Below are 18,739 nucleotides of genomic sequence, written 5' to 3' on the forward strand. Positions count from 1 at the left end.
ATTCTTGAACAGATCTACCCTTTGCTTTTTGTCAGTATTGACAGAAAGCATGTACAATGAACTCAGCACTAAAATGGCATCCTTAACAGGTCAATCTGTTTCTGCTTAACATACCAGAGGGATATATTTTAAAATCTCAGCCATTTTGAAAGAGTTCACATAATTTCCTGCTTAGGAACCGAAATGGCTATTTTTGAGACCAAACATGTACACAGTTTGATACTTGCAAAAGGATATATTTGGGATCATTTTCCTGATAAAGATCCTGTAAGACCAGGTGGCACATCACACAAGACAGTGAGGTCCAGTACCTAGAGGGACTGTTTAGGTCCTAAACAGAAGAGGCAGTTAAGACTGGATACATTTTACACCAGTGGTCTCAATTTCATTTTACATCAAAGACTGGTTGAAAGGTCAAGTCTTTAATAACGTTGAAAGAGAGAAAAGAAAACACTACTTGGACTACCTTGAAACATTGGCAATCATTACACAGCCCATGCATTCTGGAATGTATCCTTTATCCCCAGATGATCTGAAGTTCATAAAAATCTTTTTCACTATGGAAAAAGCTGAGCATATTGGAGGCTGGGTATTTGGCATTTTAGTAAAATTAATGCTAGTGTTAAAAATCAGGATAAATTGCAAATTTGGAGCTTGGTGCATTCTATCTGCTGAGTAAATTAATAAACAAATGGAAGAGCAGGGTCTCCAGTTTATCATCTTCTGAAAACAGATACCCCCTAACATCGAAACTAATGCCATTTGTCTACACTAACAGTATTCTTATCTCAGGAACTTGATCATAAAGTTGTATAACTATCGGGCAGTTTCTATAGAGATGCTAGTGCATTTACCCATGACGTGTAATTGGGTCTCCCACATACAATCTCACATATGTTCTCCAAATTAGGTTACAAAGGACCGAACTTCAAGGTCTTGTACCATGTTATAAATGCAGGCAAGATCTACACCTAGTTTGAATCTACACACACATTTTGATGAAAAATGATTAAAGTACAGTTGGTAAAACAAAGTAACATAATAATTAAAAAACTATACATAGACACACATACACAAGGTGAAAGAAAATACTCAGAAAGTGAAGAGAAGCTGCTAAGTGTCAGCAGCCTAACAGTCCCACGGTAGCCATCCTCCTCTCATCATGGGCAATTCATCAGCAGAGGAGAAAAGACAGAAACTATGGGAAATGGACACCATCTGCTCAATCCAGATGCCAACAGCACATGCTTCTTATAGCCAAAGCTTTTTACCAGAAAGGAAAGGAGGTAAGATCTAATTCTCTCACAAAACATCCCACAAAGGTGGTTAGACATATTTGCATCACAAATAATAATGCCAAGATCATTATTAATTGAGACCTTTTAAATATCAGTCAAGACTTTTACCATTGAGTATACACTGATCAAACAGAATACTAAATCAGCACTAGAGAAAATGGGGTTGGATTCTATCAGCTTTATTCAGCTATTCCTTAAAAAAAAAAATCATGCTTAAAACATCTTCATTCCCTGAATAGCAAGAACAGTTTAGTCCAGTCATCCTAGTTTTAAAAAGACATACTTTTAATATTGTATAGTTCAAGTAATGTGCATTTCCTTTCTTATAAGAAAAGGTTAAAAATAAATATTCTTACCTTGAAATTGTGGACCTTTTCATATTTTGGAATTTGTTCGTTTTCTTTCAGAGTTGCTCTTCTAACAAGTGATGTCAACTGCGAATAAGCAAAGAGTTTCAGAGGTTGCCAGATTGTCACAGACGACTTTTGAGAACCCAGTTTCATTCCCAAGGCTGCTATCAATAAATCTTGCTGACGGCCCTCTTGTTTTGATTTGTGAACTGTAGCTCTATTAGTTTTCCTACCCGACCAAGACTCTTTGGATGGCATTTTGGAATTCACAGGAAATAAAGCAAACCTATATTGATCTATGTCTGTCGATGAACTCTATTCAGCTAACAAATGAGCATTCTTCCAGCCAGCACAGAGCCCTACCCTACAGAGAGCTGCAGAGAAACAGCACGGAGAGGTGGAGGAGGGTGATGAAGCACTTCTTAAAAAGAGGTCCACTAGCCAGAAAAATTCTTCTTTCTTCTTTTTTTTTTTTTAAAGGGCTCTATATTTAAGCTTCTGAAAACTTAAAAGTCTGAACAGAAATAAAGAGTCGATGCCAACATACAAAACATTCAGCATTTCTCTATCCTTTTTAAAGAGCCATGCAATTTTGACAAATGATACATTTCTAAATGCTTTCTTTTCTAGTCAATGTATTAATGTCCATTCTGAAGGAGAGATGCCTACATCCTGCCTGCAGTCAGTTTCAAGCAACTGACACCCTGGGAAGCCCCTGGCAGAGGGTGGGGGAGGGGAGGGACTTGGCAAGGAAGGCTGATTAGACTGGTCACCGTAAGAAAGGAGAGAACCAATGAGAATCAAGCAACAGTATTTAAGTACTGTATTCCTCAACTCTGTATCTCCCTCCTCTCATGTAAGATTTTTCTTGCTGGCTCAAGGCAAAAAAAAAAAAAAAAAAATCAGTGGGAAGACAATGAGCACTGAATGAGTCATGCATCATTACAAAATGGATTTTTTTTAACCTATTAAAAGCAAAGGAAAATTAACACACACAGCACTAGGTTTTAAAAAGGAGGTACCACCTGCCAGGTAAATTATGAAAAGCTGATCTATAATTTGCCTTTGTGCATATGGACTACAGTCAGTTAACTAAAACCCCATTTTATTAAACACGAGCAAAAGCTGTAAAGTATTTTGATGAAAAACAAAAGGAGTTTAACTAGGTATCATACTATTTTCACGAAGAGCAAGGAGCACACCCTTGTCTGCACCAACAGGAACAGTCAGTTCAATCTCTCTACCATGAGTAGTTTTATTGTGCATCTGTAATCTTAAATAGGTCCAACCATTATTTTAAATCTTAATCTTAACATTCCTCATTCAAAGAGCTTCAGGCCAGGTCATGGTGCAAGCTGGTTGGGAGCAGTCCCTCATGTACACAGGTCCCAGATGTAGAGCTGGACCCTGAGGTGTCTGTTTGCTGATACAGAAAGGCAAGTGCTTGGCAAGAGCCTCAAACCCAGCTCCATTTAAGAGCAATACCTACACAGTACATTTCTTTAAAACCAAGGGGCTGTAAACTTAGGTTTTCTCATATTGATTCCCTCAACCCCTCCCATCTGTTTCCTCATGCTATAGTAATCAAGTTTAACCCATTCTGATTCTAAAGTTACATTCTCTTTAACGAATCAAAAATACTATATTCAAATGAATTCAGTCCATCTGCTTAGATAAGTACAAAAATTTTATTTCAGATCTCATAGTCTGTAAGGAGTATGGGGCCTCTGCAGATTCTAATTTAATCAGGGCATGGAGTGGTCCTTAAACCATGGCAGATATTGATAATACTGAATGACTGATTTGTAAACATACCCCAATATTTTTAAATTTGAGTCTATAGTTCCATCTTTTCAAATGATTTCTTTTTTAAAACACACTTCTAAGTAAATAAAAGGCAAACATTAACATTTACATCTACAGATGTTTCATTTCCACAAATTTATACCCTTACCTGATTAATATGAGACAAAAAATTTTTTTCCAAGTAGAAATACAATGGAAAGAACTTCCCTGCCTAACCTACATTGCTCTTTAGCTTAGACCTAGCTTGTCATGTGATGACTAAAAATAGACAGGCCAGCCAACCCCTTAGTTACACACAACCTATAGTCAAGTTTATGTTTTTCTCAGTGGGCCTGAAAAACACAGACACTAAAGGCAAATTTGACAGTATTTTTTTTCTCCACATTATTTAACAATGAATGTTTAAATCACTAATTTAGAGACAATAGTTACCCCATGTAACCCAAGAAACTTTCTTTCCTGAGTATTTCTGATCGAGAAATACTTTATTACAGATCATCCCAGTCCTTCAGCTGTAGTAACTAAAATTCAACGAAAGCATAAAAATATTCATAGTAGAGTTCTCCAGAAAATTCATGGCTGAGTAAAACTGAATATTTTTGTCACTGAGAGGTAAGGTCTACTAAGACTCCGCAGTCACTGTCTTTCCTGAGTAACTGTTCTACCTAAGAAAGAAATACTGGAACAATTACAACTTAGGCAACTATCTAGGGCACTAAGAAGATAAAAAACAATGGTTCTAGATGAAAAACTTCTTAGCTCCTCTCAACTGGCTGGAGGTCTTGTCACTATTACACCTTCCATAACTGCAACTGCATTTCTGCATTAATTTTGAGGAGCTCTCAAGTCAGAATTGCTAACTCTTGAATTCAGAACCAGTATCAATGTTCTGACATTGCAGACAAATGTCTACCACTCTTCCTTATATTTTTTTGGCCATATCTGCTTAGATGGATAGAGCATCTATTAATATGAGCATATATTAATTATGACTATCATTCATTATTAGGTACTTAGGCTCTAAGCACCCAGCTAAACACTTTACATATATACAGAATCGCATTAATTCCACAGAAAAACTATCTATGAGGCATATATTACCCTCATTTTGTAACAGGAAGAACTGAGGCCTACAGAAGTTAACTTCCCCAAACTGTACAGCTATTAGGTTAAGTGGTAGATAGGAGTTAGGCTTTTAAACACTATGTTGCTGCTGCTGCTAAGTCGCTTTAGTCATGTCTGACTCTGTGCGACCCCACAGACGGTAGCCCACCAGGCTCCCCCGTCCCTGGGATTCTCCAGGCAAGAACACTGGAGTGGGTTGCCATTTCCTTCTCCAATGCATGAAAGTGAAAAGTGAAAGTGAAGTCGCTCAGTCGTGTCCGACTCTTAGCGACCCCATGGACTGTAGCCCACCAGGCTCCTCCATCCATGGGATTTTCCAGGCAAGGGTACTGGAGTGGGGTGCCATTGCCTTCTCCAAACACTATGCTATATCCACTCAAATGTGAAAATGAAAGGAATCCACGGAGTCTGAGAGTAGTTGATTTTTTCTCTCTGGTATTCAAGGTGTTTCTCTAGTTATTTTCTCCTTTCAGTTCTAAAGAATAGCAATAGATTTGTAAGACAGCAAACCATGAGGAACACGGAATGGTAAGAGAAAGTAATAATCACTAAGATCTAGATCTCAAGTGTAACCCACAACACATGCAGGAGGAAATGCAGCCCTCGGGCTCCATTCAGATACCCTCTCCTTCAGGATGCCTTTGACCATTTGAAGCAATTAGATGTGATGTCACCCACCTGTGAACCTCAGAGTCCTTCATTTGTTCATTAATTACAAGACGTATCACCTTCTACCTCATATCACAGTTGCCTATGTAACTGTTTATATAAAACTAGGTCTTACACATCTCAGTATAAATCCTGAATCTAGCACAGCAGTAGCTTGTACAAATAAAGATTCAATGAATAAAAATCAAATGAAGGCAGCTTTTTTTTACTGGGGGGCAGTGTATTATAATAAAAAATGTGATTTAAAATCAGAGACACTGAACTTTGAATCCTGACCTTTGGAGATTTATTTGTTGCCTTGGTTAATACATACTATGGATAATAATCCTGGAGAAGGGAATGGCTACTCACTCCAGTATTCTTGCCTGGAGAATTCTATGGACAGAAGAGCCTGGCAGGCTACAGTCCATGGAATTTCAAAGAGCTAGACATAACTGAGTGACAAACACTTCCATGTCCATGGATAGTAATACCTATCTTATAGGGTACTGGACAGTTTGGGGATGATACAGAGAGTTCAGTTCAGTTACTCAGTCGTGTCCAACTCTTTGCGACCCCATGAACTGCAGCACGCCAGGCCTCCCTGTCCATCACCAACCCCCGGAGTTCACCCAAACCCACGTCCATTGAGTCGGTGATGCCATTCAACCATCTCATCCTCTGTCATCCCCTTCTCCTCCTGCCCTCAATCCTTCCCAGCATCAGGGTCTTTTCAAATGAGTCAGCTCTTCGCATCAGGTGGCCAAAGTATTGGAGTTTCAGCTTCAACATCAGTCCTTCCAATGAACACCCAGGACTGATCTCCTTTAGGATGGACTGGTTGGATCTCCCTGCAGTCCAAGGGACTCTCAAGAGTCTTCTCCCATACCATAGTTCAAAAGCATAAATTCTTCGGCACTCAGCTTTCTTTATAGTCCAACTCTAACATCCATACAAGCACTCAATAAATGATACAGGGCTGCTGTGCCAAATATTAGCTGCAGAGTATGTACACTGTGTAATATAAGACAGGTTTCTGTATAAGTGAAAGTGAAAGTCACTCAGTTGTGTTGACTCTTTGTGACCCCATGGACTGTACAATCCATGGCCTGTACAATCCATGGAATTCTCCAGGTCAGAATACTGAAGTGGGTAGCCTTTCCCTTCTCCAGGGGATCTTCCCAACCTAGGAATCAAACCCAGTTCTCCCGCATTGCAGGCAGATTCTTCACCAGCTGAGGCACAAGGGAGGCCCTTCTATGTAAGGAGTTAGATTAACCTGCCTCTGGTTCATACGTACAAGCGTGCCTAGGGACTCCTGCTCTCCTCTTTATATTATGGTCTCTCGCAAATTCCCTCAATTCTAGTCCTAATCCTGTCTTTCAAAAGGCACATGATGGGTGTTATCTGAGGGAGCAGGGATGGGGTGGGGCTAAAGGGAAGGATGATTCTCAGCATTTGTTAAGAGGTCAGCAACAGTGTGTGACGCTTCCTATCTTTGTCCCAGTTCTTGGTTATAGAGCCCGAGACAGGTTGCATAATGGACATTTTATAGGCAAAGAAATGCTCATGGGGCATTCTTGCTGGAAACACCAGCAGTACTTTGCTTTGTATTTTGACTGGGAATCTTTGGCCTGTCTTAGACCTGACTCTGTCCATCTTAACACAGATATCATTTCTGTATTCTGCTCGGATAAGGGTGACTAGGCTGGAAAGAGAGATGGGAAAGGAGCAGATTCCACAACTTCTCTGTCTGCCTTTGTCCATACCATCTGCAGTTCAGAGAACAGGACTGGGAAAATGCGGGCCGGTAGTGTTGTAAGGGGGAAATAGGTGACCTTGGAAAGGAATGCATTTGCTGTTTTTCAAATAAAGAAATTTCTACCACTGACACCCCCCCCCCATGCTGTTGTCTAGTAACAATACTGGACTTGTGCTGAGCTAGCCTCTCATTTTCACCAAGTGTAGCAAAACAGGAACATGGGCTCTTGGGTCAGAGAAGTACTGACCTTAACCCCTTCATCTACTGGCTGTGGTTGAGTCTTTGCTCAAGCTACTGATTTAAGTGGATATTAAGAGTTAAATGAGATAATAAGCATTTTTCATTATTCCTAGCACAGAAAGTAATTAACAAATAGAAGTTTCACCTCTTTTCCTTCCAAGACCCCATTTGTCCAAGTTCAGAGTTAGTATAACCTGTGACAGTGATACACATTAAAGGCCCAAGGCCACTGTCCTAAGCAAAGTGAGTTTCAGGTCAAACTGTAGCCACATGGTTTAGGGACACATTGTTACTCAGTTGTATCCGACTCTTTGCAACCCCATGGACTGCAGCATGCCAGGCTTTCCTGTCCATCACCAACTCATGGAGTTTGCTCAAACTCATGTCTATCGAGTCGGTGATGCCATCCAACCATCATCCTCTGTTGCCCCCTTTACCTTCTGCCTTCAATCTTGCCCAGCATCAGGGTCTTTTCATAGGCATCACCATTCTGCAGTTTTTAAACTTACCATGTCCTGGTAATCTGAACCCCTGGGCTCAAACTGAGTAACCCCTATCCTCTTCCTCCTTCCTGCCTCAAATCCTGCTTACATTAAGGTGCAGATGACTGATTACACTTCCTTTTCCATGAATATCTGATTTTAGTATGGGACCAAGACTTAAGCCAAAAGACTAAATCTCTAATTATCGAATGTCAGGACATGCTAACAGTAAGAATGTTTTCTAGAAAACTAGAAAGACCTCATGCAAACAGTTATCTCCTTTGTAACATCATGATGACATCACAGACTCATGAGCTCAGTGCTCCAGTTAACCAAGCTAAATCAACATTCCATCCAATAAGTACCATAAAGGATTGTTCTAGCTGGCATGGCCCTAAGGCTTATGGACATGTAGAGTAGCTGGATTTACTTACTACTGGGTGATCTAAAACACTAATTCAGGTTTAGCAAATTCTGCAATTTCCACAAAATGTTAAAACTGAGTTATAAACAACAGCTCTTCCACAATCAAAATTTGTAGATCCAAGCAAATTCAGCTCACTCCAGATATACTGATTATTCATACATGTGTCCCCTAAATTATCATTTGTAACCTAGTTTCCCTCCATTAGAGCCAAGACTGGAATATATTCAAGGTACTTAACAATTATATGTCAGCTTACATTTATTAACTGACAACTACACAGCACTGTCCTAGTAAATGCTTTACAGGTATGACGTAGTTTAGTTTCTCTTCATGGATCACAGCTTTGTCGTGGTAAAGGGGCTTGCATAACTCAATGAAGCCACAAGCCATGCCATGAAGTGCCACCCAAGACAGATGGGTCATAGTGAAGAGTTCTGACAAAACATGGTTCACCAGAAAAGGAAATGGCAACCCACTTCAGTATTCTTTCTATGAGAACCTTATGAACAATATGAAAAGGCAAAAAAGATATGATGCTGAAAGATACGACTCCAGATTAGAAGGTGTCCAATATGACACTGGGTAAGAGCAGAGAAATAGCTCCAGAAAGAATGAAGTGGCTGGGTCAAAGTGGAAATGATGCTCAAGTCCTGTTAGGTTCATGAATCAAGATAAATTGGACATGGTCAAGCAGGAGATGGCAAAAATGAACATCGATGAACATCGACATCTTGGGAATCAGTGAACTAAAATGTACAGGAATGGGATAATTTAATTCAGATGACCATTATATCTACTACTGTGGACAGTAGATATCTTGCACTACTGTGCAAGAATCCCTTGGGAGAAATACAGTAGCCTTATAGTCAACCAGAGTCTGAAATGCAGTACTTGAGTACAGTGTCACAAATGACATAATGACCTCAGTTCCTTTCCAGAGCAAGTCATTCAACATCAGAGCAATCCAAGTCTATTCTGCAACCACTAAAGCCGAAGAAGGTGAGGTTAACCAGCTTTATAAAGACCTACAACACTCAAACCAGTCAATCCTAAAGGAACTCAACCCGCAATACTCCTTACAAGGACTGATGCTGAAGCTCCAAAACTCTGGCCACCTGATGTGAAGAACTGACTTATCAGAAAAGACCCTGATGATGGGAAAGATTGAGGGTAGGAGGAGAAGGGGGCGACAGAGGATGAGATGGTTGGATGGCATCACTGACTCAATGGACATGAGTTTGAGTAAACTCTGGGAGATAATGAAAGACAGGGAGTCTGGTGTGCTGCAGTCCATGGGGTCACAAAGAGTTGGACATGATTAGTGACAGAACAACAACAACATCACCTTCTAGAACTAACACCCAAAAGATGTCCTTTTCATAACAGGGGATTGGAATGCAAAAGTAGGAAGTCAAGAGATAACTGGAATAAAAAGCAAATTTGGAGAGGAGTACAAAATGAAGCAGAGCAAAGGCTAACAGATTTATCAAGAAAACATGCTGGTTATAGCAAACTCCCTTTTTCCCACAACCCAAGAGATGATTCTCCAAATGAACATCACTAGATGATCAATAATGAAATTAGATTATTTTCTTTGCAGATGGAAAAGCTCCTTACAGTCAGTAAAATCAAGACCTAGAGTTGACTGTGGCTCAGATCATGAGCTCTTTATTGCAAAATTCAAGCTCAGATTGAAGAAAGCAGGGAAAACCACTAGGCCATTCAGGTATGACCTAAATCAAATCCCTTATGATTATAGAGTGGAGGTGACAAATAGATTCAAGTGATTAGATCTGGACAGAGTACCAGAAGAACTATGGATGGAGGTTTGTAACACTATACAGAAGGCGTGACCAAAACCATCCCAAAGAAATGCAAGAAGGCAAAGCAGCTGTCTGAGGAGGCTAACAATTAGCTGGAGAAAGAAGAGAAGCAAAAGGCAAAGGAGAAAAGGAAAAGATATACCTAACTGAATGCAGAGTTCCGGAGAATAGCAAGGAGAGATAAGAAGGCCTTCTTAAATGAATAATGCAAAGAAACAGAGGGGGGAAAAAAAGAATAGAAAAGACTCCAGATCACTTCAAGGAACTTGGAGATATCAAAGGAACATTTTATGCAAGGATGGGCATGATAAAGGACAGAAATGGTAAGGACCAAACAGAAGCAGAAGAAATTAAGAAGAGGTGACAAGAATACACAGAAGAACTATACAAGAAAGGTCTTAATGACCTGGAGAACCACAATGGTGTAATCATTCACCTAGAGCCTCACATCCTAGAGTGCAGAGTAAAGTGGACCTTAGGAAGCATCACTACGAACAAAGCTAGTGGAGGTGACGGAATTCCAGTTGAGCTATTTCAACTCCTAAAAGATGATGCTATTAAAGTGCTGCACTCAATGTGCCAGCAAATTTGGAAAACTCAGCAATGGCCACAGGACTGGAAAAGGTCAGTTTTCATTCTGATCCCAAAGAAAGGCAATGCCAAAAGGTGTTCAAACCATGATATAACTGCTCATTTAACCACCCTGTAAGACTATGCTCACAGCCCTTCAAGTTAGGCTTTAGTAGTACATGAACTGAGTACAAGCTGGGTTCAGAAAAGGCAGGGAACCAGAGATCAAATTGCCAACATTCACTGGATCATGGAGAATGCAAGGGAGTTCCAAAAAACATCTATTTCTATATCACTGACTACACTAAAGCCTTTGTGTGGATCACAACAAATTGTGGAAAATTCTTAAAAAGACAGGAATACCAAACCACCTTACCTGTCTCTTGAGAAACCTGTATGGAGGTCAAGATGCAACAGTTAAGAGCCAGACATAGAACAACGGACTGGTTCAAAATTAGGAAAGGAGTACGTCAAGGCTGTATGTTGTCATACGCTTATTTAATTTCTATGCAGAGTATATCATGCGAAATGCTGGGCTGGATAAATCACAAGCTGGAATCAAGATTGTCAGGAGATATCAACAATCTCAGATATGCAGATGATACCATTCTAATGGCAGAAAGTGAAGAGAAACGAATGCGTGTCTTGATGAGGGTGAAAGAACAGTGAAAAGGGTGGCATGAAACTCAACATTCAAGAAAAACTAAGATCATGTCATCCAATCTCATTACTTCATGGCAAACGGAAGGGGGAAAAGTGGAAACAGTGACAGGCTTTATTTTCTTGGGCTCCACAATCACCGTGGACAGTAACTGCAGCCATGAAATTAAAAGATGCTAGCTCCTTGGAAGGAAAACTATGATAAACATAATATATTAAAAAGCAGAGACATCACCTGACCGACAAAGGTCCATCTAGTCAAGGCTATGATTTTTCCAGTAGTCGTGTACATATGTGAGAGTTGGCCTATAAAGAAGGCTGAGTGCTGAAGAATTGATGCTTTCAAATTGTGATGCTGGAGAAGACTCTTGAGAGTCCCAAGGACTGCAAGGAGATCAAACCAGTCAATCCTAAAGGAAATCAACCTTGAATATACATCGAAAGGACTGTCGCTAAAGCTCTAATACTTCAGCTACCTGATGTGAAACGGTAACACATTGGAAAACATCCTGACAGTAGGAAAGACTGAAGGCAAAAGGAGAAGAGGGTGGCAGAGAATGAGATGGCTAGATAGCAACATGGTTAGATGTCTGACTCAATGGATATGAATTCAGCAAACTCAGGAAGATAGTGGAGAGCACAGGAGCCAGGCTGCAGTACATAGGGTTGCAAAGAGTTGAACATGACTTAGTGACTGAACAATAACAAGGTAGCTTAGTTGTTAAAACAACAGGGCGGGTTTCATTTTACAGATAAAGAAACAGAAGCTCAGACAGATTAAAGTCACCTAACAAGTATGTGGTGAGAATAGGAGCTGAAATCAGGTGACTTCAGATTCTGTCTTTCCTTTAAACTCTCCCGCCCCTCATATTACCTACAGTTAACATGCAGTTTGGAAAGGCTATCATTTGAGTAAGTTTCTCGATCATCTATATTCTAGTATCCCTCAGATCACCAGCCAATTTAGTACTGCTTATATTTAAATTTATAGCATCTACCAGATTCATCACCTCTTCAAAATTTTCAAATACATTTTAAGTCAAACATTAGAGATTTCTACACAGAACTCTATAAATTCCTGAAGTTATACTGGAATAAGTAACTTTTTATGTTGCACAGGGAACTCTTAAATCTGACCAGGGCTCTAACTTTTTATGCTCCTGGCATGAGTCACATTGTAATTTCTAACTGAGTAGTCACTACACAGGGCTCTAGCATTAACGTAGCCTCTCTCTAAACAGATAACAATAAGGCACAGCAATCCATTCATTTCACTGTATAATGCCTGGTTCTGATTGATACCAGCCAAGTCCCTGAACTTTTTCCTAACTCCCAGATCTACTAAATGAACTCCGTGGTCTTCTCCATATTTTAAAAAGAAATTCAAAAGGAAGAGGGAAGGTTCACACTCATTCAGCACACAAGGATGTAAAACTGTGACTGTGTCTAACTGGGAAAGGCCAGCTGGCTATGAGCGGATCCCTTCAAGGTAGCCCTGCCTAATGTACTACAGGCTTTTGTATGGTACTCAGTTCTGCAGGCTCAGGAACTTAATCTGTCAGCAAGGAGGTCACATCTATTTCTCAAGAGGAGACTGACATAATGCCAAACTCATGAAACTGACAGGTAAAAGCAGAATGATGGTTGTGTAGTTTCTATGAGATATAATGATCACAAAGTGGGTGACCAACATGCTCTCTTTTGGGTAGCATACCTAAACTGGAAAGAAAAAAATCTTTAGGAAGCAGAGAATAGAATCAGACAAGTGAACTGGGTTAGATGAACTGAATACTGAATGCACAGACCTAAGACACCCTTTGAATCTTCTATAATTAGGAGGGCCCTGCCACGGAACTAGAATGCTCAGTACCCATTTATTGAGAGGTACCTTCATTTTAGGTCAGTACTGAGACTGGCATAAGCAGCTTCTAGCTCTTTGAGTCTTTTTCCAGGTGTGTCTTTATGATGATTCTGCACAGTTCTGCTCAAATAACTTAGGTGGTGATATTAAATTTCTTTCATAGAACAGTCTTATTTTTTTCATTTACAAGTTCTTAATGGATACTAGATTGTAGCCCTGGTGTATTGATAACAATTTTATATAATAGGTGCTTTGGGAAGATAAGATAAATGGCAGGTATTTCCTGGCGTGGAATCATGTAACAAGTTAATATACACACGTAATTATATAAAATTACATAATAAGAGTAAAATATTCTAGTCTTACAGTCTCCAGTATTCAGCCATTGGTAACGATAGTTGTATGGTGATCATAACATTTTTTCTTGGTTCTTCCAAATGAAAAGTTGAAAATAGCCTCCATAGGAACTTGTTCCCAATTTTTCCCCCTAAATGAACTTGGGGGCTAATTAGGGAAATATGTCATTAACATTTTGGTTTTTGTTTTACCCAAATTTTTTATATTAATTACTTGCACAACTTAAACACTTTTATTGTTCTGTAACAATAGAGGAGATGAAATTAGAGAAGCTCTGACAACAAAGTACCACACAATTGCACTTATCTCACACGCTAGTAAAGTAATACTCGAAATTCTCCAAGCCAGGCTTCAGAAATACATGAACCGTGAACTTCCAGATGGTCAGGCTGGTTTAGAAAAGGCAGAGGAACCAGAGATTAAATTGCCAGCATCCACTGGATCATCGAAAAAGCAAGAGAGTTCCAGAAAAACATCTATTTCTGCTTTATTGACTATGCCAAAGCCTTTGACTGTGTGGATCACAATAAACTGTGGAAAATTCTGAAAGAGATGGGAATCCCAGACCACCTGACCTGCCTCTTGAGAAACCTGTATGCAGGTCAGGAAGCAACAGTTAGAACTGCACATGGAACAACAGACTAATTCCAAATAGGAAAAGGAGTACGTCAAGGCTGTATATGGTCACCCTGCTTATTTAACTTATATGCAGAGTACATCATGAGAAATGCTGGACTGGATGAAGCACAAGCTGGAATCAAGATTGCTGGGAGAAATATCAATAATCTTAGATATCAGATGACACCACCCTTATGGCAGAAAATGACGAGGAACTAAAAAGCCTCTTGATGAAAGTAAAAGAGAAGAGTGAAAAAGTTGGCTTAAAACTCTTCAGAAAACTAAGATCATGGCATCCGGTCCCATCACTTCATGGCAAATAGATGGGGAAACATGGCTGACTTTATTTTTCTGGGCTCCAAAATCACTGCAGATGGTGATTGCAGCCATGAAATTAAAAGACGCTTACTCCTTGGAAGGAAGTTATGACCAACCTAGACAGCATATTCAAAAGCAGAGACATGACTTTGTCCACAAAGGCCCATCTAGTCAAGGCTATGATTTTTCCAGTAGTCATGTATGGATGTGAGAGTTGGACTACAAAGAAAGTTGATTGCCGAAGAATTGAGGCCTTTGAACTGTGGTGTTGGAGAAGACTGAGAGTCCCTTGGATTGCAAGGAGATCCAAGTCCATCCTAAAGGAGATCAGTCCTGGGTGTTCACTGGAAGGACTGATGTTGAAGCTGAAACTCCAATAATTTGGCCACCTGATGCGAAGATCTAACTCATTTGAAAAGACCCTGATGCTGCAAAAGATTGAGGGCAGGAGGAGAAGGGGGGGCAGAGGATGAGATGGTTGGATGGCATCACCGACTCGATGGACATGAATTTGGGTGAACTCCGGGAGCTGGTGATGGACAGGGAGGCCTGGTGTGCTGCAATTCATGGGGTCGCAAAGAGTCGGACACGACTGAGCAACTGAACTGAACTGAACTGAACTGACAACAATTAGAGACTTTAAACCCAGTGCAAAACTCTGGGATCATGACTGCTTCCACTTTTTTCAGATAGCTTTTGTAATGTGCTAAAAAGCAGACTCAGATAGACATCAGGAGTACTTTCAGGTTTTAAACTGCCATAAGAGATTATTTCATGTTATTGCAGTTCAGTGAACATTACACAATCACCAATTTAACAGAAGCAAGCCAATGAATCAGAATAAAAACTAGGCATTATATTATCAGTTTTCTCATTCCTCTACTGATTCAACTGATTAAGATGAAGTGTATGTGATTTGGTTATTAAAAAAAATGTGCTATGGATTTTTAAAAACTTGAGAGATAAAAGCATATTTCCTATATGAACAGTTTGATTAGAATATTCCAACTGTAATTTATTTTAATTGTGAAGCCATTCCTTTCTCTGGGGATCTTCCCAACCCAGGGATCGAACCCAGGTCTCCTGTGTTGCAGGCAGATTATTTTACCATTTGAGCTGCTAGGAAAGCCCAATATGTATAGTTTGATTAGAATATTCCAATTGTAATTTATTTTAATATTCACTTTAAGCCTCAATAAAGACAAATGTGGGCTCATGGCATAAAGTGTATTCATGAAGTTCAAATTGAACATAATTCTGAAAGTCTATTTTTAATATTTAAAAATGGCAATAGTGGCCTGAAGGTAACAGATTTAACTTTCATAAATAATTCCCCTGAGAAATATGAGAATAATTCATCCATGTGTTAATCACTCATCTCACTGCCAGATATTAATTTGTCTTTTCTTTGTAATGACACTACCACATGGCATGTTTTACATTAAGATAATGATATTGAAAAGTAAAAATAACCTGCATCTGGGCATTTTTCTAAAATAAACATTTTATATTGTGTCCACAGTATTTCATCTCATGAAATTCCTATTAGTTCAAAGGATCCTAATGAAACTAAGAGAGAATAATCCCTAACTTGGATGTTCTTTTTTACATAAGAGATAGATTCTTTCATATATATATGTATGTAAATGTATGATATCTATATATGTATAAAACCTAATTATATTAGATTCTTCCATATGAACCTTGATATCTCATGAGTGATTTGAGGCATCTAGACCAGGCCTGAAAATGATCAGCACATTACAAAATTAGACACAGGAAGTCAGACTACAATCAACTTCCTGTGAAAAGGAAGAAGGAAAGATTAAAGGATGATTTAACATCTATATTTCAGGGACATTTTAATGTACTAAGAGGGATCTACCTTGCCATTTTCCTCCTCCACAAAGATAGGTTAAGGGGAGATAATTTAAGGAGCAACTGAAGATCTCAGGCTGATAAGATCAAATGCTACTTAAGGCGCTCCTGCCAGCTTCAGCTAGTGCTTCATTACCTTTTCCATCAAAAAATCGCCAATAGCAACCAACCTTGAACAGGGCTGTGCAGGGAGCCAGGGGTGGCTCTCCAAGTCCCCCAGATGTACCCATATAAAAACATTTCTGATTAATGACTCCTGAGTAAAGCCAATGCTCTGGGAAGATGTGCCACAGCGATCTTTAAGTTTAGCATGTCCCCGCCTAGAAACAGGAAATCACACCTAGTTTCAGGAAAGCAGGTGTGGGTGACTGAGGGTGCCTTACAAAATCCCTTCCAGCAGCAGGCCTGATTCTGTCACCATGGTGCACAGCAAGAAGTAATCAGTGAGGTAAATGGCTTCATAATCCTGTTCTAGCATCATTCTACAATAACTTCAATTACTGTATTCTTCTGCCTGTTCGGTTTAAAAAAACTCAGGCCCAACTCCTACACTGCCTCCAAACCAGCAGCACTTGTTTAGACAGAGTTTTAGATTCTAAAAGTGTTTTTTCACACACATTATTTCACTGTATTCACATACATTATTTATTTACATACATTATTTCACTGTATCCTCACGTTCCTATGTTGCAGAATGGCAGTGCAAAGATGTGAAGGTACTTGATCAAGGGCAGAAATTGATAAGCAAAGCCGCAATGGTGGGGGATCCAGGCCTCCCAATTCACACCTATCCTCTGTCCATTTCACCTGCTTTCCTGAGACCTGGAGATAAGATCACTCAACATGTAAGGAGACTGACTCTGACTTTAGTAAGGCTCCGGGCTACAAAGACCCAGAACCATCAGCAAGCAGAAATATTCACAGCTGAAAATGACCTTCCCCAATTCACTGCTAAGCCTGACAAACGGTTTACAACACCCAGAGAAGTAAGGTCAGCCTTGGTGATTAATTTCTGGCATTTAAAATTTTCATTATTTTGAGGGTAGTGGGTAAAGTCATATTTCCTTTTCCTGATGTACATGCAGTTCCATCATCAAATGTCTGCCAGGACTTCAAGGGAAGTTACTGAGCAGCATGCTTGGTTTTATTTTTGCACTGGGTTTTCATTTTTTATTTTTTTAAATAAAAACAAGTCTACAAAACTACCTTCCAAACAAATGAACTGAGAGAGGGGTCTCTTGAGCAACTAATTAAGCTGTCTTTAGAAACAGGTAATTAAACTTTCCATTAAAATTCACCAGACATACATAATTTACAAGGTGGAAAGCCATTCTAATCTTATGGGTAAACAATCAACTACGGCTGCTGAGTGACTTCACTTTCACTTTTCACATTCATGCACTGGAGAAGGAAACGGCAACCCACTCCAGTGTTCTTGCCTGGAGAATCCCAGGGATGGCAGAGCCTGGTGGGCTGCCGTCTATGGGGTCGCATAGAGTTGGACACGACTGAAGTGACTTAGCAGCTTAGCAAGGCTTATATTTATAACAGAGATTCCAGAATGGCCACTGCCATGAGTAATTATATTACATGCATTTTTCTTTAGAGGAATTTGGGTTCTGGACACGCGGCCTGGAAAAGCACGAACACTGCATATAGCCCACAAATTCATTAAAAGAAAGTACAGAAATGGTCAATGCATATATTACCAGCTTCCCCCATGGCCCACTGGTAAAGAATCTGCCATTAATGCAGGAGATGCAGGTTCAACCCGACTCTCCACCCCAGCTCTCTCTTGCTCTCCGTCCACTATGAATGTCCCTTCCTAAGCCTTCTAATGCCCAAACAATAGGGAATTTTGCTGAACACATTATATAGTTGTTGTTTTTTAATCACAAATAATGCAGACAGAGAGCTGCTGTTTTATTTACAATAGTCAAGATACTGAAGCAACCTAAATATCTATCGACAGATGAATGGATAAAAAAATGAAGTGTGTATATATATACACACACATACACACACACACACACAAACAATGGAATATTCAGCTCAGTTCAGCCACTCAGTCATGTCCAACTCTTTGCGACCCCATGAATTGCAGTATGCCAAGCCTCCCTGTCCATCACCAACTCCCAGAGTTCACTCGAACTCATGTCTATCGAGTTGGTGATGGCATCCAGCCATCTCATCCTCTGTCGTCCCCTTCTCCTCCTGCCCTCAATCTTTTGCAGCATCAGGGTCTTTTCTAATGAGTTAGGTCTTCACATCAGGTGGCCAAAGTATTGGAGTTTCAGCTTCAACATCAGTCCTTCCAATGAACATCCAGGACTGATGCCTTTAGGATGGACTGGTTGGATCTCCTTCCAGTCCAAGGGACTCTCAACAGTCTTCTCTAACACCACAGTTCAAAAGCATCAATTCTTCATCAGTCAGCTTTCCTCACAGTCCAACTCTCACATCCATACATGACTCCTGGAAAAACCATAGCCTTGACTAGACGGACCTTTGTGGAC

The 18,739-nt window shown here is 39.9% G+C and overlaps 1 protein-coding gene across 2 annotated transcripts in view; it reads right to left on the reverse strand.

The window, feature by feature from the left end:
• Nucleotides 1-18,739, reverse strand: part of CHN1 (chimerin 1) — a 205,669-nt gene that overhangs the window by 47,636 nt on the left and 139,294 nt on the right. For both annotated transcript variants that reach the window (XM_040228198.1, XM_040228199.1), the window contains one exon: nt 1,655-1,732. In XM_040228198.1, the coding sequence (XP_040084132.1) occupies nt 1,655-1,732 (78 nt within the window). The remainder of the gene's footprint in view (nt 1-1,654; nt 1,733-18,739) is intronic.

Source organism: Oryx dammah, unplaced genomic scaffold, assembly GCF_014754425.2.
Source record: "Oryx dammah isolate SB20612 unplaced genomic scaffold, SCBI_Odam_1.1 HiC_scaffold_27, whole genome shotgun sequence".
NCBI lineage: Eukaryota > Metazoa > Chordata > Mammalia > Artiodactyla > Bovidae > Oryx > Oryx dammah.